The 24561-nt window shown below is 50.8% G+C and overlaps 1 protein-coding gene across 2 annotated transcripts in view; it reads right to left on the bottom strand.

The window, feature by feature from the left end:
- Nucleotides 1–24561, bottom strand: part of Cdh23 (cadherin related 23) — a 368288-nt gene that overhangs the window by 64250 nt on the left and 279477 nt on the right. Inside the window, exons 28-37 of one of the 2 annotated variants that reach the window (XM_087898136.1) lie at nucleotides 19991–20051; nucleotides 19090–19238; nucleotides 14393–14528; nucleotides 12494–12882; nucleotides 10094–10195; nucleotides 9831–9833; nucleotides 5910–6059; nucleotides 5458–5586; nucleotides 4279–4407; nucleotides 3407–3634 (exon numbers count right to left, since the gene is read on the bottom strand). In XM_087898136.1, the coding sequence (XP_087754262.1) occupies nucleotides 3407–3634; nucleotides 4279–4407; nucleotides 5458–5586; nucleotides 5910–6059; nucleotides 9831–9833; nucleotides 10094–10195; nucleotides 12494–12882; nucleotides 14393–14528; nucleotides 19090–19238; nucleotides 19991–20051 (1476 nt within the window). Of the gene's footprint in view, nucleotides 1–3406; nucleotides 3635–4278; nucleotides 4408–5457; nucleotides 5587–5909; nucleotides 6060–9830; nucleotides 9834–10093; nucleotides 10196–12493; nucleotides 12883–14392; nucleotides 14529–19089; nucleotides 19239–19990; nucleotides 20052–24561 lie in introns of those variants that run through there. The other variant, XM_087898135.1, reaches the window with a different exon arrangement.

The raw sequence follows: 24561 nt of genomic DNA on the forward strand, positions 1-24561 counted from the left end.
CTGGGGCTTTAATGGCCACAGATCCTGTCGCTCTCTGACAGCATATTTGATAAATTGCTTTTTTAAAAATAAAAAGTCAAGGTGAAAGGCCAGGGGCTGGGTTCCTCTTGCTGACTGGGGGCAGTTCTACCTTCCTGATGTGAACACAGGGAAATACTCAGGCTGGGGGCCAGAGGCATTGCCGGTAAAACTGGGGTCCTTAATGCAGAGGCTTGTTTTAAAGAATGTAGTGAGCTCTAGGGTAGTGTTCCCACCTCACAGTCCACTTTGAAGCCCCGGCCAGGGGTGTGGACAGTGTGGGTGTGGATTTTCTCTCTAGTAACCTGAGCAGTCAGGGTTATCTGTGACTATTTCCTGCTGCTGGTTGTCGTTCATATGTCAAAAAGGGCACCCTCTCTCCTAAATCTCCTGCCAAGGTACCTCAGGTCCAGGGCTCAGCTCCTGACCTCCTCTTTGCCTTCCGTCCTTCCTCCCTGGACCCAGCCCTTCCTCCTGCAGGGACCCCTTGATAGCCTCTTGGGCCTTGCCATAGTCCTGCCTTTCCTGCCCGTGGCTTGGAGCTAACAGAGGTCCCAAGTAATACAATGATTTCCTCTGGCCTGGTGGCAGGCCATTGTGTGGCAGGCCTACGGCTGGCCCGGATGGCCCTAGCAACCCAGCTGTCGCTGGTCTGGGTGATACAGGGTAAAGGCTGCGGATAGGAATGTCCGGCTTTGGGAGGGGAGGGGATGTTATCCAGGGAAGAAAGATGGAGAGGGGTGTGGACACAGGGGTTCCTCTGGGATATGGGGACTTTCTTGGCAGCTGATTCCTAAACCCTATGCTACAAATAACACCTGTGAAATGACTTAACGGGCAGAGACACTTGGAGACAAGCCTGATGATCTGAGTTCAAAGCCCCAGAACCCACATGGTAGAAGGAGACAACTGATTTTGATAAGCTGGTCTATGATTTTCACATGCATGCGGTGACAGGTGTGTACCTGTGCCCACACACATGCCCCTCCCCTCACAAAATAAAAAAATAAAAATAAATAAATATTTTTTAAAAATGATGATGTGACCTAGATAGTCTTACTGATCTCTGACTCTGACCTCCCAGCACTGGGTCATATCATGCCCAGCATGTCAATTTTGCCGTATGTCCTTCCCCCAGACTGTCTGTCCGTCCATGGTGTCCTAGCCTGCTGCAGACTTAAAGGATGAATCAGCTCTCCCAGATAAAACAGCTAAGGAGAATGTACAGTTAGAGGCCTTGTCTGAGGCTGAACACCGCCCAGGGCTGGCCTGCAGCTGTGGGGCTCACCTCTTGCCTCTGTCTGGGATGATGCTCAAACCATAACATGGATGTGCTTGGTAATTCCACCGGACTGACAGGCAGAGAGGGGCCCATTGCTCCCATCTCCAGGCAGAGGGGAGAATTTTGTGCTTGTCTCTCAGATTCTGCCCCTGGGGTCAATGTTTTTCCATGAGGTGACTATAGTGATTTCAAGTCATAGGGCTAAGGATGTGGCTCAGTTGGTAGAGTACCTCCGCAACATCTATTTACTCACAAGTCATGGGTTCAATCCCCAGCACTATATAAACCAGGACATGGTGATACACACTTACAATCTCAGCTTTCTCAGGAAGGGGAGGCAGGAGGATCAGAAGTTCAAGGCCATTATCAGCTGTATTCTGAGTTTGGACCAACCTAGGCTACATGAAAGCTTATTAAGAAGCTGATCAAATAACAGAGCTCTTTCTTCAATGCCCAAAAGCCAGGACATCCCAAAGAATGGATTTTCCCACTTCATCTATTCCTCCTGTGATTCTTCCACTTAGCATTGGCTTTCAAACCAAGAAGTCCAAGAAACACCAACTGTTACCGAGCACAAAATCAATGTTGCAATTATTGAGGTTGTATAGGTGAAAGAAGGCAAGTGACTGACTCTGTAGCTGAAGATCTTGTACTTGTAACCAAACATATCACCGAAGAGGACTGAAACTGCATTCTTCCAGGACATCACAAAAACAATTAGTCCCCCCTCCCAGTTACCTATCTCCTTTTGAGCTCACTAGCATGACTGCCTAAGCTAGCAGACACCAAGCTGCCCTGGAAGTGAGGATGCTGTTAGGAGGCAGGGCAGAGTGAGTCTTGTTTCCCACTTTAAAATGTGATGAGTGTTCCTGGGGCTGCTGGCCCAATTCCTACCCCCTCGTCAGAGTCACTCCAGATGAATGTCAGCCTGGACCTGCTATGCCCTCCCACAGGGCCATTGATACCGCGGGTACCTAAAAGACATCTCTTGGGGGTCGAGAGCAACTAAGTCAAATGTATCCAATCCTCACCTTCATTGAGGCCACACTCTGTGCAGTGTGACTTGCTCTGGCCAAGAGAAAGTCACAGAGGAATCCTGTGCCAGCTCAAGCCTGGCAATCAGTGGGCCTTGCATGCATCCTGTTCTCTTTTCCTTCTTGTGCCTTCGGAAGGGGCATAGGTTTGCTCGTTAGAGGAGCCGTCCCTGTCACCTTTGATGGATGCCAGTCAACCCCCAGGAGTACAGCCTTACCGGCTGACATGCAGCAGCATGCACAGGACAGGAACCCCAGCTGAGATCAGAACTGCCTGGCTGAGCTTGGTCTATACCACCTGCCTGCAGATCAAGGCCTTGCTTCACGCCAGCCCTGGGTTTGATCTACCTCACTGTGGGGAGAGATGGCAGATGCGATTCTCCCCGCATCTTCCGTGTTTACCAAGCCCTTGTGCCAACCCGAGATAATTCAGTTTCCCAAAACACCAGCTCCGCAGATCTTATCTGCCTTTTATAGGTAACAAAGGTGAGGTTCTGGCAGGCTCTGACTGGCCAGCTTTCAAGGTCCCAAGTCACAGGCCACTCACTCCAGCACGCGCCCTGTCTCCAGTCAGTCTACCGGCCATGCCTCCTTCCCCAACTCCGCAAACCACATAGCTGTAAGCATCATATAATCATGGGCTGTTGCCCTGGCTGCCCAAGCATCAGACAGGACTATAGCCGTCAGCCCTTCCTACCTCCAGTGTTGTGACAGCACCATGCCAGTGTGCAGAGGGCCAGAGGGCTGCATTGTATTATGGCTGAGTGTGGCCCTGCAGTGCACAGTTTGCTCACCAGTCCCTCTTACTCCCTGGCCAAGGCCTGATGTCAGGCTCACCTGATAGCATCATTTAGTGAGACCAGAGGATGGGCAGAGACCCAGAGCAATGCAGACTAGAGAGACCCAGTCCCCTGCTTGGCATACACCATCCCGGTGAGGCTCCTGGGCTGTGAACTAAAGGCCCACAACCTAGGAGGTATCAATGGTTTGAGGGCTATGCGGGGCTACAGCCCTATTATTTGGCTTCTCACACACAGCGGTCAGCACTATCCCATCCACCTCCATCGCTTACCGACAGTGTGGGGGTGCCCTCATCCTCCACAGTGACCACCAGATGGTAGAAATTCTGGCGTTCCCGATCAGGTGGGGCAGGCCGCGTGGCAATCTCTCCGCTGATACGGTCCATGCGGAAAGTCATATCCTCGTTGCCCTCGGTGATGTAATAGGACAGGACACTGTTGATCCCAATGTCACGGTCAGTGGCTCTCACCTGAACCACAGAGGTGCCTCCGCCCACATTCTGGCAGGAGAGCAGAAAATGGTTATTCCAGGCTCACGGCCTTCAAGGAATAGCCTTGCCCTGTTCCTGGTGCCTCAAGGCTTTACTTGGGCCCCCTGGAAGCTCTGCTTTGTGTCCCCTAGGGCAAGGATGAGGTGACAGAAGGCTGGTAGACAATGTGCTTTGGACACCTCCTACAGGACAGGTCCTGAGTGAGAACCCCTTGGTTCTGGTCCAGACCTGCGAGCTCAGATCGGATGCTCACACTTATATATGAGAAAAACTTTCAGGTGCAGGGGAAAGATGCATGCACAGCCACACAGTCAATCAGAGGCTAGTGTGGGCATCTGCCCTGAGATCGGGGCTCTACCTTAAACCACCTTTCTTTATGAGCAGCCCCTGGCACTATGCCCAGCAAGGCTTGGAAAATGTCTTCCTGCAGTCAACCAGCCTTAGTGCCAGGTAATAAATATGTTTGTTTGAAAAAGAAGTTATTACAGGGTCCCTGCTTCTACCACAAAAATATAATGAAGAGCTGGGAACTAGGGCTGCATCTATCTCTATTCTGTGGAGTGAGGGATCAGTGGGCCAGACAGACATTTAAATGGGTGACTTGTGGTCAGCTTTTGTCCATGGTCCACCCTGGGTATCTGGAGTGTCTTTACCTCATTCACACTGACGTTGTATCCAAAGGGGCTCTCAATCACTGGAGGGTTGTCATTGACATCCAGAACGGTCACCTGTAGGATGTGTTCTTTCTTCCGTGGAGGGGTGCCACAGTCGGAAGCCACAACCTGTGGGGCGAAAGAGGAGGGGGTTCACAGTTAGGACTGAACTATGGGAGCAGGACGATGGAGCTCAAAGGCTATCCCTTTGATAGGGAGGACCTGGGAGAGTCAAGAGACTCACTGATCCATCTTGGTCCTATGCCTGTCACCAAGCTTTCCTCTTCTGCTTCTGCTACAGACAATCCTTGCCTATGTCCTGCCAGGTTCATTTGGCATCTGACTACAGTGTGAAGAACCAGCACTTCCTGACTTGCCTGTGTTTGGGGCTCTGTTAGCCCCTTGACCTTGGGTCTGAGATATGATTCAAGCCTTCTGTCATTCCAAGGTGGGCCCTGGTAAGCAGGGAGAGGCCTGGAATTTTTTTTTCAACCCTCTGGTTTTGCAATCCACTGCTGAGCCTATCCTGGGGGACTTCAGTGTGTGGCCTTGGTGGTCTCTAGGTACTCAACCTCTGCCGAGGAGCAGTGTGGGCCCAGAGATTCAGTGACCGCTCCAGTCAGTGTGGTCCTTCACTCTGCAGCAGAAGCAAGCCAGGTAGGATTCTTTTGCCCATTGCATATGTGGGGAAACTGAGGCCCAGTCAGAAGAAATAATTTGCCCAAGGGTCTACCATGTTCTTAACAGGGTCAAAGTCCCAGCGATACCACTGGGCATTCTCCTGGCTGTTTTTGTTTGTTTTGCTTTATTTATTTATTTTTTTAAGACAGCTCAGAGTGGTCTCAAGTTTATGAGAATATCTTGAGAACAGCCTTGAAGTCCTGATCCTCTGGCCTCCACTACCTCCTGAGTGCCGGGACTATAGGCGGGTACCGAGAACCACCATGCCTGGCTCTTCTGACTCTTACGACAGGGCTCGGCACCTCAGCTGCTTCTGCTGGGACCAGAAGCATGGCTCAGGTCACCTTCTCCCATCAGCCTTACAGTGGTTAGCCTTGTATGGGGCACATGTCCCACATCATTGGTGACAGCAAGGAAACTGACCACCCAGCTACTGTGTGAGGTGGGCTCCCTCCTGAGTGCTTGGCTGTGGCAGAGGAAGAGCCAATGGGTGCTCACCTTGAGGATGTAGTGGTCCAGTTCCTCCCTGTCCAGGGCTTTAGCCACAAACACTTCACCGATGGAGTCATTGCTGGTGACAATCTCAAAAGCCCCAGCAATGTTACCAGAAGCCAGGGAGAAGATCACCTATGGGAGGAGAGAGGGCACAGGGAAGAGAGATGGCTGGTCAGGCTCAAGGGGCTGCCTGGCCTCTATGCCATTATTCTTCTGCTCTGCTGGAGTGCTGGAAGAAAGGGAGAATGCTGAGGAAAAGGATCAGGCCCACCAAAGCTGCATTGCCTGGCAGGTAGGTCCGGGGGATGTTAGCAGAGCAGCCTGGGAGCCTAGAGAATAGGTCTGAATCTCACCACTTAAATCCCCCTTCCTGCTTGGTGACAGGAGTGACTCAGACGTCCCCAAAGACGTAGGAAACACCCTATAGCCTGGGTAGACCCTGGCTTGGTGCCCACCTGTCCATTGCTGCCAGCATCAGGGTCCCGAGCCTTGACCGTGGCTACTCGCTGGCCCACGGGGCAGTCCTCTGGCACACTGATGGCCGAGTCAGAGGTGAAGTCGAAGCGTGGGCTGTTATCATTCTCATCCAGCACAGTGATGTAGACCTGGGGACAGACACCCTCAGCTGCTTGCCTCTGTCCCCAAGATGTCCTTACACCATGAGGTCAGCAGGGACCTTCAGCAAGCATCCAAGCCCAGACTCATCCTAGCTACTCGCTTCACAAGCAATATGTGTATGTGTGCATGTGTGTGTGCAGTTTGTGTGTGTGTGTGTGTGTGTGTGTGTGTGTATGTCTGTGTCTGTTCACGTGCAGGCATATATATGGTGCACACTCATCACCAGGGCCAGGGCAGGGACTGCTGGGAAGCTGGGTTCTGGTTCATGGGAATAAGGGTTGGGAATACCCATCTTGGCACTGGTACCACTTCCTGTTTTTCAGGAGAATTAAGGAGTTCAGATTTTTAAATGAAATGAGCCAATGAGTCACAGAAAGGAAAATCAAGTCCAGGCTGGTTGAAACACAGCTGCTGGCCAGATTCTGGCTTCCTCATCCATAGTTTTGCATTAAAGGGAGAAGGCTAGGTCAGGAGCAGGGAGCTACTGTGACCTAGGGGTCCCAGTGGGGAGGGAAGCTCCATGAAATTGCATATTCTTTCAAGTCTGCAGTCTGGACCTCGGATGGACAAGGGCACCTTGAGCAAGAAGAAAGAAGGCCCACTGTGGGTGTGGCCACCAGCCCTGAGAAGACCACAGGCCACAGAGACTACAAACACAAGGGCCGCTATGTTTGTCACACTGACTGCCAGGGACAGGTTGGGAGGTGGCCTGGGTTTAGGAACCCCAGGCTAGGCCTCCTCAAGCTGCTCCACCCCAGGCTAGTCCTCATCATCCTGACAGGGGCCGTGACTTCTGGATCCCATATCTGTCTTTTGGTGTGCACAGCGCTCACGGTACTTGTGGGTCCTTTCCATCCTACAGAACAAACTCACTGCCCCCTCTCTCTGAGGCAGGCTGCCTTTCTTAGTTCCAGCCACACCCTACCATGTCATCATGCAACTATCAGGACCCAGGGAGAGCTGGGTCACCTCCTCCATTTCTGGCTGTGTGAATTTGGACACGGTTATTCAACCTCTCTGGTTTTCCACTCTCTCAGCGGAAAACTTCTGAAACAAGAACACACGCTACACTGGATGCCAGAAGCAGGAAGTGAGAAAACATAGGTGAGGGTGGTGGCTAGTAATCTCCATTGTCCCTCCTTTCTGTCGGATGGACACTCAGGCTTTCCCCCAATCAGTCCGTCCTTGTCTAACAGGGAGTATTCTGCATCTGTCAAGCAAGCACGCTGATAGCTTGGGAAATGGAAATGGTGATGCCCAGTGTCCTGTGCTCAGGGCAAAACCCAGCAGAGAAAACTGCTGTGGTTGGACCTTCAAATTATTTGACCAGCCGAGGTCCTCACACCATATAGCCTGCGTACATCCTGTTCCCTCTGAAAAAAACAAAAACAAAAAAACCCTTTTCTTTGTTGGCTTCATTAACTCATTCTGCAGAGCTCAGCTTGAGCGGCTTTCAGCAAGCCTACCTGGGTTCCCTGACATTTTACGAAGCATATTCAGGGATGCTGTGACCAGGTTTTTTTTTTTTTTTTTGCTTCAATCTAGTTCACGCTGTGCAGGCAGGGTTAAATCTGCTTTGGGTTTTGCTTGGCATAGTCAGTCACTGGCCCTGCCATGGCTGCTACTCTGATTTCTTAGTGGTAGATGTGAGGGTGGGTGGTGGATGGGAAGGGAGCCAGCCTCGGTGAGTGAGAAGAGATGGGGCCTTCTCCAGCTCCCTGCGTCAGAACCTCATTTTTTCCTGCCCATCCCCCAGCACCCAAGTATGCAACACAGGAGCTCCTAGAGCTGAACCTTCCTTCTTGCCCCTTCCCCCATTGCTGGGGCAGGGAGGAGTCAGGTGGAGGTGAGCTAGCTGTGGTTTGGCTCCTGGCTTCAGAGAGGAAACTGTACCACCTTTAAAGGCCTTTTCCTGCACCTACACCCTAGTATCTCACACAGTGTGGGGCCAACTGGGCGGTGTATCTGGGGCATGAGGAGAGCAGAGAGCTGAGTGGGAGAGAATGCATATAGTCCTTGCCAGCCACATCAGACAAAGGGCTACCTGGACACCAGGGTGACATCACATTCTCACGGGATACCCAGCCATCCCAGCTTCCATTCCCTGAACCTTTACCACTACTGAGGGCTGAAGGGCAGCTGGGCCCACAGTACTGAGAGAGATGCTAAGGTTTGCTCAGAGCCCCCACCTATACCCCCCAAGTCTCAGGCCATCCTACTGGGAGATTTAGGACCTGGGACTCCTGCCTGCTGCCCCAGGGGTAGAAGAGAGGCAGCTGTGTGGGGATCAAATCCCCATTCACTCTGAGTGCCACCCCAGGCCCAGCTCATCAGAGGCTTTGTCCCACACCTCTGACGATAGTAGTTACTGTCCCCAAGAGCCTCAGCCCAGAGTCCTGGTAATGGGGCTCATTCAGCTCACCCTGCAATTATAGCGACCATCTCAGGTACTCCCTGTCTCTGACCCTGAGCATCCTCCTTCACCTCTCCCTCCTAAGATCTGCCACCCTTGCTGAGGAGAACAGGGCTACTGGGAGGACCCCTCTTCCCAGTTAGGGAGGGAAGGGAAGCCCAGAAGTTAAGCAGCTTTCTTTGTCACATAGCCACTGAGAGGGTCTTGGTGTCCCTACCTGTGCATGTTCCGGGTATTTCTTTGTTACCACACTTCCATCTTATGGTCCCATAGGGACCAGATAGAACATGGAGAACAGAGCTTGGAATGGGGAAGGGGATGAGATGGGGAGGTCCTGAAGGGTCTGAGCGGAACGCCTGCTGTAGATGTTCATGGGCTTCTCATTTTCATTTTACAATGATGGATTGGTTCAGTGTGTGTTTGGGGGTAGCTGAATGGGAATAGGTGGATGGGAGTGAACACAGACGTGGGCCACAGCATTTGTGTGGAGGTCAGAGGACAACTTGGAGTTGGCTCAATCCTTCTACCATGTGGGTCCCAGGATCAAATTCAGGTCATCAGGCTTGGTTGCTGTGGAGCAATGGTCTGGTACCCTGGAAAGATTTGTCAGTTGTATTGCTTTAATAAAACGCTGATTGGCCAGTAGCCAGGCAGGAAGTATAGGCAGGGCGACCAGGCAGGAAGCATAGGTGGGGCAAGGAGAACAGGAGAATTCTGGGAAGAGGAAAGGCGCAGTTTGCAGTCATCACCCAGACACAGAAGAAGCAAGATGAGAATGCCTCCTTGATAAACAGGACCAAGCCACACGGTGAACACAGACAAGAATAATGGGTTAATATACAATGTAAGAGTTAATTAATAAGAAAGTCTGAGCTAACAGGCCAACCAATTTATAATTAATGTAGGCCTCTGTGTGTTTTGATAGGGGAGTTCAGCCAATCACATTATGTTTTTGGGGCGTGCTACCCTCAGGCTAACGCCTGCCTATAAACCTAGCAAGCACGCTCCACCTGCTCTCTCTTTTACCTGGCTCCTGCGCCTGGACGGATCGTTTGAATTCTGGTGTAAGCTGTTGTAAGTCTTACTTCTGTTTATTAAAGCTGTATATTTTGTATTAAGATAGTCTGGGGATTTTTCATTACTAATCGCCCTGCGACATTAGTGTTTCTTTGGGACTGAACGACTGTGGGACCAGTGGGAGAGAAAGCTCTGCCAGCACTTGGTGGCAATCACCTTTACTTGCTGTACCATCTTGCCAGTCCTCCACCCTACAGACCCTAGCTCTGGGGAAGGCGGGAGGGTCTGTGCACCAGCGGTGGTGTGAGGCAGTTCATGGGCTACTCACCTTCTGTAGGCAGCACGGACAGGAGATGAAAAGGAGAGAAAGGCAGAGGCAGAAGGTTATTGGTTAGCTTGATATTTCCCCCCACCGCCCATGAGGTCTGTGGCCCATGCCACCATCCCATCTGGCCAAGGTCTCAGCCCAGGTATCTGGCTGTAGCATGGCCCTGAGACCGCCCTTGCCCCAGCTACGTGTCAGGGGCTGGGGAGACTCTGGGCCCGGGAAGGGATGCAGTTGATTGGGGTTCTCACCCAGGACCCACTCACCACAGTAGAGTCCACCTTGGGGCCACCGTCATCCGCTACCACTGTCAGTGTGTAGAAGTCACCTTTCTCCCTGTCAACCAAGCCTTTGACTGTGATCACACCCTGTGGGGGATGCAGGCAAACATCACAGTGACATCAGACAGCAGTTCCATGCTCCAGCTGGATTCTGCCATCTTCTCCCACCCCACTCTGCCAGCCATGTTTCATTCTATTGGCCTAGCCCTATTTTCCCATGAGGCTGTTGGCTGAGATCCCATTGGGTTTGCATCCCATCCAGATGCCTGCTATCTCCTCTATAAGGTTTCCTACTGCCCAGCCAAACAGGTTCCTCTCGAGGTAGAGGGCCCAGCGGTACCCATCAGCCCACCATGACCCTTTCCCCACATCTTCTCCGACTGCTCAGATTCACATAGTTTTTATACTCTCTTCCATTCCCTGTCTGAGAGCCCTTGTTCAGCGAATATTCCCAGTCTCTCCAAGGGCAAGGCCTGTCACGCTGCAGACACTGAGCGACTCTCATCCACCTTGGCCAGGGCAAACAGCACATGGGCAGGCCGCTGTATCAGCTCCACACTAGCTGGTTCAAAAGGTAGGTTCTGCATGTGGAAGAGGCTGGCCTGACTCTGCTGAAACTCTGTGCACAGCAAGAGTGCCTTCCAGGAAGCCTGGGAGGTTGACAGTACTGCCCTTCTGCACTGTGGTGGTCTAGGATGCCAAGTCGTGCCCTCCCCCATCAGACCGTCCAGCAGGGATTCATATGTTGCCTATAGTCAAAGAAGGGATTCTAGAGAAAGACTCATTAAAGCAAAGGGGACTAACTAGCTCAGGATAGCTACTGAAGAGATGGAAAAGAGTTAGACCTGAGTTTCCCAACAGGCGAAGTGAAAAGGGAGGTAAGACTCCTTGTATAATGGTAGGTTAGGAAATAAGACAGAATTCACGACCCCTTAGAATATCCTGGTACTAGGAGCAACTAGGGAAAGGAGAGGAATGGAGACGGCATAACGGAGACTGTGCCTTCATGCTGGAGCCTTTGGAAAATCCCCTGACCTGTAGGGTTGGGAAAGCATCTGGACTGACAAATATTTGCAGGGCCTTTTCTTTCTTTATTTTATTTTTGTCTTTTAGAGACAGGGGCTTGCAATGTAACCTAGGCTGGTCTGGATGTCTAGATCCTTCTGCCTCAGCCTCCTGAGAACTGGGATTACAGGTGTTCTTCCGGGGACAAGGTTGTGCCTGGAGGGCGCCCGGAAGCACCCAGAGCTTGCCTTATGTATCTCTCAGTCTGCTCATATGAATCCTTCGGAACAGCCTCTGAATTGGCCGCAGGAAGGAAGGAAAATGTTTCTGACGTGGCTGTAAACAGCTACCTGAACTTCAGAAGGGGTCCTGGGAAATCTTACTATAGGTTGTAGTGATAATTTATTTGTATTTTTTTTTTCAAAAAAAAAAAACTTGCTTGGGGATCAGAGACTGAAACAGCCCTACTGGCCAGCCTTACAGACCAGGTAGTGGTGACACACACCTTTAACCCCAGTAGCCACACTAGTCTGGCACAGAAACCAGGTGGTACACACTTCTAATTCCAGTACTAGAGAGGAATATAAGACGGGAGGAGACAATTTTCACACACAGTCTCATTCTGAGATTCCTGGAGGCAGGATCACCATTTTGGACTGAGGTAGAGGTAAGAGCCAGTGACTGGCTGTTTTGGTCTTCTGACCTTCAGGTTGAACCCCAATTTCTGTCTCTGGTTTTTTATTAATCATGCTATTAATTAATCAGCAGTTTAGTCAGGGAACACAGTAAATGGCCACCGGCCTGCAGCTGAAGTGAGGCAGACCAGCAGCCATCACTACCCCCCCCCCCACCCCACAGATCCCACTCAGTGGAGCTGCTCAGATTTGACCCAAATCTCCAGGTACCCAGTGGGCAGCAAGATCCGAGAGTGAGGGGATCCCTATACATTTTGGTACCCAAAGAGGTAGCCTATGGCTGTGTGAATTTAGCAGGAAAAGTATCTGGCTTTCCCGATTGTAACTTCCACTGCTTAATAACAAGGGTGCCAGACTGCTTGGCTTTCAATATAGCACCTTAAAATACTAGAAGAAATAAATGTACCACCAGGATGTTTATCTTAAGGAGCATGCCGTGCATCCAGAAGGAGCTCAATAAATGCACACTGTGACTGGGTGGTGGTGATGTACACCTTTAACCCCAGCACTCAGAAGGCAGAGGCAGGCAGATCTCTGTGAGTTTGAGGTCAACCTGGTCTACCAGAGCTAATGCCAGGACAGGCAGAACTGTTACACAGAGAAACCCTGTCTCAGAAACGATCCCCCCACAAAAAAAAATGCACACTGTGTTGGGAGAACCCTGCCATCCTACATGCCTCCTTACCGTGACAGCATCTATCTTGAAGAGGGCTTTGGCCTGGGCACTGGTATAGGCATCAAAGCGGTAGGTGATTTGGTTGAGGTTATCGATGGAATAGGCTTGAACCCGCACAATCTCCGTGCCCAGAGCGAGGTTCTCCATGATGACTGCCTCGTAGGAGGCATTGGAGAACTGAACAGCCTCATCCAGCTCATTGAGGAGCGTCACGTAGACGCTACAGAAGCCCTGATTGAAGGGGGGCGCGCGGTCTGTGGCGGACACATTCATTAGGTAGCTGGTCTTGGTCTCATAGTCCAGATAGTCCACCGTCACGATGAGTCCTGTGCTCTCGTCAATCTCAAACTTGCCCTCGGCACCAGACAGGATGCGGTAGTTCACCAGGCCACCGTCCCCTGCGAAAAGATACAATTATGTATGCCCAGATGGGGGTGGAGCTGCCCTGTGGCTTTTTGAGTTGTCTACACCAGGGGTTGTTCCTGAGAGACCTTGGCTGTTCCCTCCTCCCACTCCCAGTATACATTATCCCTAAAAGTTGTTAGGGAGCAGAGGTCAAGGCAGATGACAAGGCCCAGTACACTGATGACCCCCTCTGAGGCTTGATATTGGCACTGGAGATGTGTCAGAGGAGTTGGCTCTGCTCCTAGAACCTCAAAATTTAAGTTCAAACACCTGTCTTGACTATTTGGAAAAGCAGGTATGTATTTTTTCTTCTTTTAAATTTATTAATTAAAATTTTCCACCTCCTCCCATCCTCCCATTTCCCTCCCACTTCCTCCCCTCCCCCTCGCTCTCCAGTCCTAAGAGAAGTCAGGGTGCCCTTCCCTGTGGAAAGTCCAAGGCCCTCCCCCCTCCATCCAGGTCTAGGAAGATGTAAAAGCAGGAATCTTGTAGCGATGCTTTGATCTAAAAGCTTTAGATACCCTCAGAGCAAGCAAGCCTTCATTTGATTCCCTGGTGAAAGAGACTCAGTGCCAAGGAGTTGCCCAACCCTATCTATACACCACTGGTCAAGCAGGAGGCAGGCAGTTTGGGAAGGTAGGCAAGGAGACAGGCACAAAGCCAGTCAGCTTGGCAAGAACATTCATGACTTTTACCAGCTTCTCAAAGGGTTGCCTGTGTCAGAAGAGACCTCAGCAACACACAGTGCCCCTGACCCTGTGCTGACGTCCATTCAGAGACTAGCCCAGCTAAGAATCCTTAGAACTATGTCCCCGTCACTCATCTTGGGTGGCAGGTGATCGTCAATGCTGAGGGGGCATAGGGACTATTGGGTAGTCAATTAGAGGCTTGGGCTGCAGCCAGAGTAGCAGAGGTGGCTTGGGAGCCTCTTTTGGGGGCAGTGGAGTGGGGAAGAGCCGTCTCCTAACTGGACACAGGCTCAATAGAGAGGACGCAGTATCCTGGAATCCTGCCCCTTTCACTTTACACTCATTGTTGTGGCCACTTCCAGGGCTTGGGAACCTCTGCCAGGTTGGGGCTGCCTTCAAAACAGATCAGTTCCCTACAAGAAGGATGGCTGTGAGAAGACTTGCAAGTACCCATCTCTGGGCATCCCCTGTGCAGCAGAGGGTGGCAGCTGTATAGAGGCATAGGCCTAGGCTAGCTTTATGATAGGACTCTGTTACTTTTCTCAGCCCTTTCAAAGGCTAGCATTGGACTGCTAGGTCCTGGGATGACCAATCTGGACGGGCAAGTGTTCCACTCTCCTCTGCCCATCAAAGGTTAGATAACTCCCCAGACTCCAATCCTCTCAGGCCTGGGCATTTGGAAGGAGTGAATAACACCCAAGGAGCTCCTCCTGAGCCTGAGTATGGCTCCCTGGAGTCTAAGAATAGCAGAACCCCTTGGGCAATTGGAGGGCCACTCTGAGACATAGCACCCCTGCCCACCTCACCGCCTTACCAGTGTCTCTGTCGGTGGCTCGGACGACGATGACCGAGGTGCCGATGCCTGCTGTCTCTCGAAGGCCCAGGCGGTTGTACTGTTGCTGTGTGAACACGGGGGCCTCATCGTTGACATCCTCCACATACACAATCACCTGTAGGGACAAGCCAGGGCTCAGTTCAAGGAGAGTGGAGGCTGGCAACCCAGAGTATGGTTCCTGCTCCCTCTGGCCAGTTGAGGACGCCCTCTGGAGGCCCTGGCACTGTCTTATTCCCCACTGAACCTGGTTCCTCCAATAGGACCCGGCACATGGTGCCAGATACCTTTTAGTTCCATACTGACCTGGAGGAACAGGTGACTATCAGTAACACTTTGGAGTAGTCAAGATTCTCTAGTCCAAAATGGTAATTCACTAATGGCTCATGCCACACTGCTCCTGAGGTGGTTAGGAAGACAAAATATGCCAAATGTGGCATAGTGAATGTAACTGACCCCTATAAGCTCATAGGGAGTGGCACTATTAGGAGGCATGGCCTGTTTGGAGGAAGTGTGTCACTGTGGGAGCAGACTTTGAGGTCTCCAATGCTCAAACTATGCCCAGTGTGGACACAGACTCCTGTTGCCTGTGGATCAAGATGTAGAATGTTCAGCTCTTTTTCCAGCACCATGTTGGCCTGTACGCCTCCATGTTCCACCATGGTGATAATGAACTAAATCTCTGACACTGTAAGCCAGCCCAATTAAATGTTTTTCTTTATAAGAATTCTACGGTCATGGTGTCTCTTCACAGCAATAGAAACTGTAACTAAGGCACCAGGCCCATGGAAGTGTCAGACAGTAAGTGTGGTTGTTTGAAGAAGAATGACCCCCAAAGGCTCATGGGTTTGGATGCTTGGTTTCCAGCTGCTGGAACTGTTTGGGAAGGACCAGGAGGTGTGGCCTTGTTGGAGGAGGTGTGGCCTTGTTGGAGGAGATGTGTCACTGGGAGTGAACTTTTAGTTCTCTCTTCTCCTTGTGTATCAGATGTAAGCTATCAGCTATTGCTCCAGGGCCAAGCCGCCATATTTCCTGCCATGATGATCAAGGACTCTAGCCCTTTGAATCATTAGTCAAAAAATAAAATGCTTTTTTTTTTATAAGTGGTCTTGGTCATGGTGTTTTGTCACAGCAATAGAAAAGTAACTAACTCCACCCAAAGATCAAAATGCATCTGTAGGGCCCAGTCTACCCTTGCTCCTTGGGGTACAGCTTGAGGACAGTTCTGGTCAGCCAGCTAAAGCGTCCTGTTAGTTCCTATTCTCCCTCTGCCCTAGCCTGGTGATTACCTGAAGGGCATTGTTTCATCTTTGGTATGGTACTTTCCCACCTGCCCGGGAGGAAATCCTTATGCAGCAGCCAGATCCCCCCTGCCTGGGAGGAAATCCCTATGCAGCAGCCAGATCCCTCCTGCCTGGGAGGTAATCCTTTTGCAGCAGCCAAAGTATACTAGTTTTGCAAAAAGCTGAATAAAGTGGCATTCGGCTGATCTCCTTTCGAATGACCCAGATCTCTTGTGTGTTTCTTTCAATCTCCAGACCTTTGCCCGGACTCATGTAAGGTACAGTGGCGCACAAACTGTACCGAGAGGGTAACACAGAATCAGGTGTTACATGCATCTAGGTCAGATACAGGAAAAAATGGGGTGTCAGCAAGAGCAGAACTCATCATGCTTGGGGCCTTGTGACCTTCACACAATCTTTGATGATTTTAGGCCAGATAACTGTGTTGGGAGAACTGATCCCTGGCTCCTTCTAGGGCCACTAGTGAAGCAGGGGACACTCCTCCCTACCCATGGGGGTTTCCTGGTCCTCTTTTCCGCTTTCCTGTGGACAGCACAGGTCACAGTAGTCAGTGGTAAGGACAGAAGTGGCGTGGGCAAGATGGCCTCACAGCACCTGCCTTTGGCACTTTAACTATATTGACAGCTGCCTCTGGGATTATCCCAACACATACACACACACACACACACACACACACACACACACACACACACACCCCTCCGGAGTTAGCAGGAAATTTACTCAGAATGGTTAGGGTAGCAAAGCCAGGGAAGTATGTGGTGACTGGGGAGGTTCACAGAGGGTTCCCTACTTCATTGCCTTGAGGTTCCACAGCCTTCCAGGCTAGCGGTCTTCATGTCCAGACATCAAGAATTTACTATGCAAATGACAGTGTCTCTACCACAGAGCACAGCTGTAGTAGGGAACCTTCTAAATTTGGCTTCGCCCACAACTTGTTGCAGAAGATCCTGGGTGTGGTGGCTGTGGTAGGAATTTGCACAGACAAATTTCGGGAACTCTACGTAAACAGAAACGAACCCTCTATCTTTCAAAACTCCAAGCCCTCCCTTTCTGGAGTCTGTTTGACTGTGACTTCTGGGGACCACGGGGAAGAAACGGCCAATCTGACAGTGTGCAGGGAACAGGAGGGAGGTGGCGGGTAAGCTTGGTCACACGTAGCCAGGCTTTCGATGGTTCTGACTGCATTTTTAGCAGTAGAGAGAGGAGGAGAGATGTGTGGTTTGTGAATCCGAGAGACACAGCTGAACAGGAAATATAGGCCATCTGAATTCTTGCTGAACAGGAGGAAGCTGCCAGCTGCCTCACAGAACCAGACTGCTTTCTGACCAGAGTGTGTGCATGAAGCTACCATTCCCTCCAACAGAGACAAGAGGGCAAGTGCATGCGTACACTTGTACATGTGGGCATGCAAAGAGCATGTGTACCCTGAGATGCCCAACATCCATAAGGATGACTTCTCACCTTGCTTCCGGGCCCTCCGGGGACTGTCTCTAGCCCCTAAAGTGGGGATGACAGCCTGCATGGCAAAGCTAGAGACTTCACATTGCCATCAAAGGCTCCTGGGTCTCTTAGTGGTATGGAGGTTCTATACGGAAAGGGCCATCAAATCTCCAAAGTTAGGGGGACAACACCTGAATTCTTAAAGTTTACTCTTTGGGGACGAGGCTGTAGCTCCTGTCAGGGCTCTGGAGAGCCTTCTTGGGCATTGTGGTCCAGAGATTAGTATAATACAGAGGTAAGAGATCAGTCTCTGCCACCTGCCTGGGGGTGAAGCCTGGCTCCACCCATACTGCTGTGGAATCCTAACCCTAACCAAGTTGGCTATTCCTCTTAGCCTCAGTTTCTCATCTGCAGGACGGATGTGATGCAAAACCTATCTCAAAACTGGTCCGATTTCTTATTCCTCTGGGTCTTGAAGACAGGAGCACATAAGGGGCCTGTGGCTGTGGTTCAGGGGCCTCACTCCTGCGGTAGTACACGGTCTGCCTTTGATCTCTTTTTACACCCAAGGGTGTTGCAAAGAATCTGGTTTAACAACAAGGTTGGTGGCAAAAAATGACATGTAGCAGCCACAATGATCAGGCACCAGGAGGAGGCTCCTGGGGAAGAGATGGGTGGGGAGGTGAGGAACCACAGAGGGGGTTGTGGTTGGGAAGCCTGAAGTGCAGGGGTCCAGCCTGGACCTCACTGATGTCAGCCACTCTGTTACCTGAAGAGATCCTGCCAAGGGAAGACACAGCCACAGGCGTGCTCACGAGCATGGATAAGAGCATGTCATGCATGGGACACTACTGTCAGGACTTCCTGACATCAGGTCTGTACCACGCCTGTGTCAGCCACCATGATCTGTGGGATCCAGTGGACCTGATCCCCTCTGCCGTGTCCACTTGGACAGGTATTCATTCACTCGGGGTAGCTTGTCAGGAGCCAACTTTCTCTCCCACCTCCTCCAAAGTGAGAGCAGGAACTGGGGGAATCTAGCTTTGGTCCCACTCTGACGGATCTGCCTGGGTCCCAGTTCCTGTTTGGAGACATCCATCATGAGCATGTGGGGAAGTGTCCCCTGAGTGAGTTGAGTGACAGCTGGCCGGGTATATTCTGCTAGGTGTCCCCAGTCCCAGGAAACAGCAGGTACTGACGGGCTGATAGATCCAGCTGATTCAGCCACACTCATGTCTGGGTAGAAGTCCCTGCTAGTTCTATTCCCAACTCCTCCCTATTCATGACAGGGACCTTGACTCTCATTCACTTCCTAAGGCCTTAAGGGACAGGACCTATGGGCTGCTACGTGTGTGTGTGTGTGTGTGTGTGTGTGTGTGTGTGTGTGTTTGACTGAACATAAACAGCACAGACAGGAGGCAGATCTGTGTTTGTGTGTCCGTTAGAGAAGGTCCCTTGACCTCAGCTGCCTAGTGAGGGTGGGTACAAGGAATGCATTTGATAGGGCAGCTGGGAATGGAATGGGAGTATCTTAGGAGCAGTTTCAAGAGAAGGAGCATTGATTTGGACCCCAAATACATAGTCTCAAGCCCTGTTTCTGCCTCTAGATAGCTCTCTGTGTCTCTGTTTCCTCATCTGCAAACTAATGTTGGTATCTAGTCCTCCAGGCTTATGTCTATGAAGTTTCCTCAATGCATTGTGCAGAGCTGGGTGGGTATAAAGAATAGATTGGTGAGGAGCCCTCTTTCCTCCCTTAGGACAGACATGAGTATCATGGATCCCCTTCCTCAGCTGGAGAAACTGAGGCACAGAATAAAAGGACAAATCCAAGATCCCTGACTGGGCTGGGCCCTTGGTGTCCTCACCAAACCCCAAGTCCAAGATGTCAGTCAGTACCAAAACCTGTCCCCACCATGCCACAACAGGTGGTCTCACCCTGACAGTGCTTCGCATGGGGCCTAGGTCATGGTTGTAGGCCTCCACCATCAGCACATGGGAGGAGTTCCGCTCTCTGTCCAGGGGCCGAGGGCCTCGCACCAGGAGCCCACTGCTGATGTGGATCCGGAAGTTGTTACCGTGGTTACCTGTGTGGAGGAGCATATGAGATTCATGGGCTGGACTAAGAAGAGGATACCTACAAGATGGAGGGGAGTGGGTGCCAGGCCCATGTAGGACCTGCCCACAGGACTTAAGAACTTGGCTGAAGCCCACAATAGCCTAACAGAGGGGTGCATGGACCTACCTCTTCCTTATATGAAACCTAGGGCCTTATACGGCCTTAACCCTTGTCTCCATGTCTCCACTTCCACTGGGGATAGGGAAGCTTCAAGAAATTTCAGGAGGGTCTTGGAACCAAACCCTACTGTCTGTGGGTGAGGGAACCTAGGATGTAGTGGATCCAACTGGGTTGGGTTGGTACCCATGGTCTTGGTTTCTCTCCAGGGACACACTTATCCACACTCGGCCCCTGGAGTTCATCACCCTTGATCCTGGAAGCCAGCAGATGAGAGGGCTTCATGCTCTGGATGTAATGAGTGACTCAGGAAAGGGCTCCGGATTCTAGCTGATCCAAGGAGAGTGAATCCCCAATGAGTTTCCCTGGATTCCCCTCCATCACGGTGACAGCTTTGAGAACACTGTAGCATCTTAGGAACACGGCCAGTGTGCTACCCTTTGCTTCGAGTATATTTAACTTGGTGTAAACAATCAGAAAACCTATTTCCTCCCTGGGCTCCAGACTGTGGATATAATGCTTGGGCATCAGTTCTGGTCAGTCAAAGAGAAATATTGTCTTAGGGCAGCGGCCATCCCTCCTGTCCTGAGGCAGCCCACTCACCATGGAGAATGCGGTACCAGACACGCCCAAACTCGCCCTCATCTGCATCCGTGGCTTTCAGCTGAAGGAAAAGAGACAGTGGGGTTATTCCTAGTTCCAAGGCGGGGGGGGGGGGGCAGGGGGATCTGTTTTTATAGCTCCCCCAACCCCAGGCATAAGCGTGCATCCTTTTTATTGTCCACAAGGACACCCTACTATCTGTAATTTATGCTGGCACCAGGACCACCCATCCCATCCCCTCTTCATGGGGTACAGGGGCGCATGTGGGATATTTCATCATCACCCTCTGGCCCAGGCTAGAAGAAGCCACTCCATGCCTTATGATCTCCTACCTTTGAGACTCATGACATCTTAGGAACATCACTTGGGTGACTGTGAAGAAGCTGTATCGCTGAAAAACCTACCCTAGCATGGGTGAAGATGTTTAAAAGCTGCATCCCTGGAGCTCCCTGACCACCCTGCAGAGAGTTCTACAGAAGAGCTTCCTGGGATCTGTAAACAAACTATTGCTTCACCAAGGCAGCATTGGGTTGAATCACTTGTTTTATCATCAGTGTTCTATCTGGGGTGAAGAGAGGTTTGTATACATCTCCTCAGGGAAAGCCTGGCAACAGAGTTGGTACCTATTCTGATCTGTATATGAAATGCTCCCACCCCCAAGGTTCTTGTGTTTGAATACTTATCCCCCAGATAGTGGCACTGTTTGGGAAGGCTGCGGAAACTTTAGGAGGCAGTGCCACGCCCTGGGAGAAGTGGATCACTGGGGGACTGGACTTGAGGCTTTATAGCCTGGCTCTACTTCTAATTCACTCTGCTTTCCCAGTGCAGATGCAGTGTGACCAGCCAGCCTCCTGCTTCAGTCACCACGCCTTCCCTGCCTGCTGCCTTGATGGACTGGTATCCCTCTGAAACTGTAAAGCAAAATACGCCTCTACCCCTAAGAAGCTTTCGTTAGGGTACTTTATTACAGAAATGGGAAAGTAACTAAGATACTGTCCATACAGGGACCAGCAGACCAGATCTGCCACGGTGATAAGATGTACATCAGAGGCTGATCCATCTGAGGGGCCACTGAAAGCCTTTGCAACATGCAACTGCAGTTCAGGCGTCTGTCCAGAAAGAACTTGCCTGTGTAAGGGAGGGGTTATGATAGGAAAGTGACATGTGAATGCTTTCGATTTTGGAGGTGACGCTGAAAGAGGAGAACAAGATGGAGGTGTTAGCCTGCTGCTTCCTACGGCTGGCAGGATGCAAGGGAGAAAGAACGCAAGTTAGAGCTGCAAGCAATAGGTTTCCTGGGAGGCATGGACTTGGGACCCATGGAAGGAACAGGAGACTAAGGAGGAGTGACATGGAAGGGAGAGAAAATGTTCCTCAGCCAAATCTTTAATACAGAGAAACGGGATGGGGGGGGCAGGGGGAATCGATGGTTCAACATACAGGCAGAGGCCTTAATTAAGGACCAGCATGATAAGCTATGATAATCAGGGACTACTTAGCCTATGAACTGACTGAGTCGGGAAAGACTTGCTTATTATTATTTATTTGCATGTGTGCATGCAGGTACACCACGAGTGTGTGAGTGCCTGCAGAGGTCGGAAGAAGAGGGTGTTGGATCCCGGGAGCAACCAGATGTGGGTGCTAGGGAGCACGTTTATACAAGGAGTAAAAGAGTCTCTCTGTCTTATGCGTGAGGCCATGGGTGACAGAGGCGGATGGGGACAGCCTGAGTTGTGTGGAAATAAGAAACTAAGCGATAGAAACACTCTTCCTCCTTGAGCTGAACACAGCATAGACCGGGAGGACAGGAGGAAAACAAGACCCTCAGACAAGCCAATAGGGAGCCTTGGTTATGTCTCAGATCTTCGTGGCTAGCAGGGACTGGAGGACAAAGAGGAATGACAGACATTGCTAAGGGAACCACTAGGCATGTGAGAGGTGGTGACTAATGGCCAGTTTGTGGCTTTGAGTTCTGTGTTTACCAGAGGGCCACAAAAGAAGTCGATTTTCCTAGGGACGGGTTTGGGGCTTTAGTGTCTTTGCTGAGCTCCCTGGTGGGGTGTGACCTTTACAATGTAGGAAAAGCTCTGGGGGATCTAAACGATTTAGACCAACATGTAAACTGGCTCTGGAAGGCATTAGAGCAAAGATGAGGGGAAGACAAGAGGGACAGAAGGCGATCTCCAGGTCACCCAAAGAGCAAATGCGGAAAGATTTGTGTTAAGCCAAACGCACCAGGGAAAGGATCAATGGAAGGGCAGATGCTGCGCCAGGGAGCTTCTAGAGGTTTCATGGGAGAGGAGCGAGAAGGAGCAAATGGCAGAGTGAAATGGGTGAAGAAGATAAGACCGTCCAAGGAACGGGCGACTATCCTCTCAGAATAAGCTGTACACATGTCCCCCTTCAAGAAAGGGCACTGGGCTGGAGTGGTGGCATATGCCTGTAATTCCAGCATAGCATGCAAGACCCGGAGGACTGCCATAATTTTAAAGCTAGCCTAGTCTACATAGCAAGTACTAGGCTAGCCTGGACTGTAGAAGGAGATTCTGTATCAAAAGCCTCATGGAGATTGGGGGCCCTTTTAGTAACCGGATATTGCCAATGGACAGTGGCCGTGGTACTGACACTGAACCAGAGAGTCAGTCATCTAGCAGGCAAGGCAGATGACAACAGGAACCCCATTCACCCTCCACTGCCAGTTCAGCCAAGAGGCCCAAGCTATCCTTATCAATGCCGTCATGGGCAAGGAAACACATGGCAACCCCATGGCAGTGCCCCAAGATGAGGCCCCAGGGTGGTTTATGGAGAATGATTGTGCATTCCAGAGGGACAGAGAGGGTACAACCCCCACCCATGATGTGGTGCCTAACATTGCTTTTTTTTTTTTTTTGAGGAAACAATTGACAATAGTGACAAGATCTTCCCATGATGCATTGGACCTTGCTAGCTTTTTTTTTTTTGGTGTCCCCCTAGCTGATGCACACAGCCACTGGTGCTTATTTATAGTAGACAGCCATGGGTCTCCAGAGATCATGCCCAGTCTCTATGAAAAAGTCTCATTGCAGAATGCCAATCCTGAGTGTCTTACAGATTTGGAAAAGCATCTGGAATAACAGTAAAAACAGCAGTGAAAAGAGTTTGAGTAAAGCTATACCACATGGGTGGAAATGGGCATGCCCAGAAGCCATAAGGTTATTGATGAATTACCCCAGTGCATGAATGCATGGAGGGGCCCCGAGATCCTTCACACGGGAGGCTCTTGTGGCTGCTGTTGGTTAGATACCCCCGTTAGGTGGGAAATTCTTATTGTTGGAGATACTGAACACTTCGGTGGAAGAAGGCAAACTAGAGCAGAGCTGGGAGCTCCCTCCCCTTTGCCTGACTTCTATAGAGCTGGAAGGCACCATGTAGGCTGTTAAGAGAAAGGTCACAATCTTATCGCTATGAACTCTATATGGGCTACAGGCCAAAATGTGCCCTCTGGAATAATAGTGGCATGGCTGTTAGAGGTGCTTTTCTATTGGATTTAAGGCCCAGGCCACAAGACAGAACTCACATTTGGCACTATAAATCAGGGCAAAACCTCGTGGCTGTGGCCTTGCTATGAAGGCCTATGATCTCCCCACAGCGGATGTGATGTTCTTGTCAAATTGCCTGCCAGGCATTTGTATTATGTTTCACAGATTGTTGCTGCTGTTATCCTTGAACAGGAAAACTTTTTTTTTTTTTTTTTACAGTGGACAGTAATTACCGAAAAGACTCTTGGGTGGAGCTGCTGAAAAAGTAGGCAGGAAGCTACATCTTTGGTAGTCATCATCCATGCTGGGGTGAGCTTTTTGGTGACACAACTGTTTTTGAGTCTGTTTTGGCACTCAAAAACTGCACTGTAAACTTTCCTATCTTCACTCACTGGACACACTTTGAGGAAGGAGAACCGAGGAGGGGTTCTCCTTGCAAAGATCAAGTCGGCAGAGAGACAGTGGGGGGTAGGGGGCAGGAAGGTTCATGTGGCAAGGGCTCTTGTCCTTTAATTAGAGAGACACTGGGCTCCTACCCAGCACTAACTCACTGGCTAACTGGAGCTTGGGCTTCAGGAGTAATGCCTCCAGCACCAGCTGTTCTTGGCTGGCTGGCAGCAAGGAATCCAGAAGCTGGGTTTGCCACAAGCTCCTGGGCCCCTTCTCAAGCACCCAGAGTCACTTGTCACCTGTTGGGAAGGGCTGTGTTGGGTCACTAAGGCTCTCTCCATGTTTCATAGTACACTGGAAGGCTCTTGTCCACTTCAGGGGAAGGAGACAAGGCTTTGTTTTGTAGTGAAGGGCTATAGGCCTTAGTTTTAGCTGTGACTGCTACCTCGTATACAAGCCTCTGGTAGACACGCTGCACAAAACTTGGGCCCCCTAACAGGCAGCTGGTTGCCAGGGAGGTTTGGGATTCTTGGAAGAAAGGAGGGTTGTGGGGGAGGGTTGGCGAGAGACTGGTACTCCACTCAAACTGTAAATGGCCTGTCCTTGGCTGTCCCTCGGTCCAGCATTTTGAAATTTAAAAAATGCTCCTTGCCCTCACTCCTG

This window comes from Myodes glareolus, chromosome 18, assembly GCF_982192425.1.
Source record: "Myodes glareolus chromosome 18, mMyoGla1.1, whole genome shotgun sequence".
NCBI classification, from domain to species: domain Eukaryota; kingdom Metazoa; phylum Chordata; class Mammalia; order Rodentia; family Cricetidae; genus Myodes; species Myodes glareolus.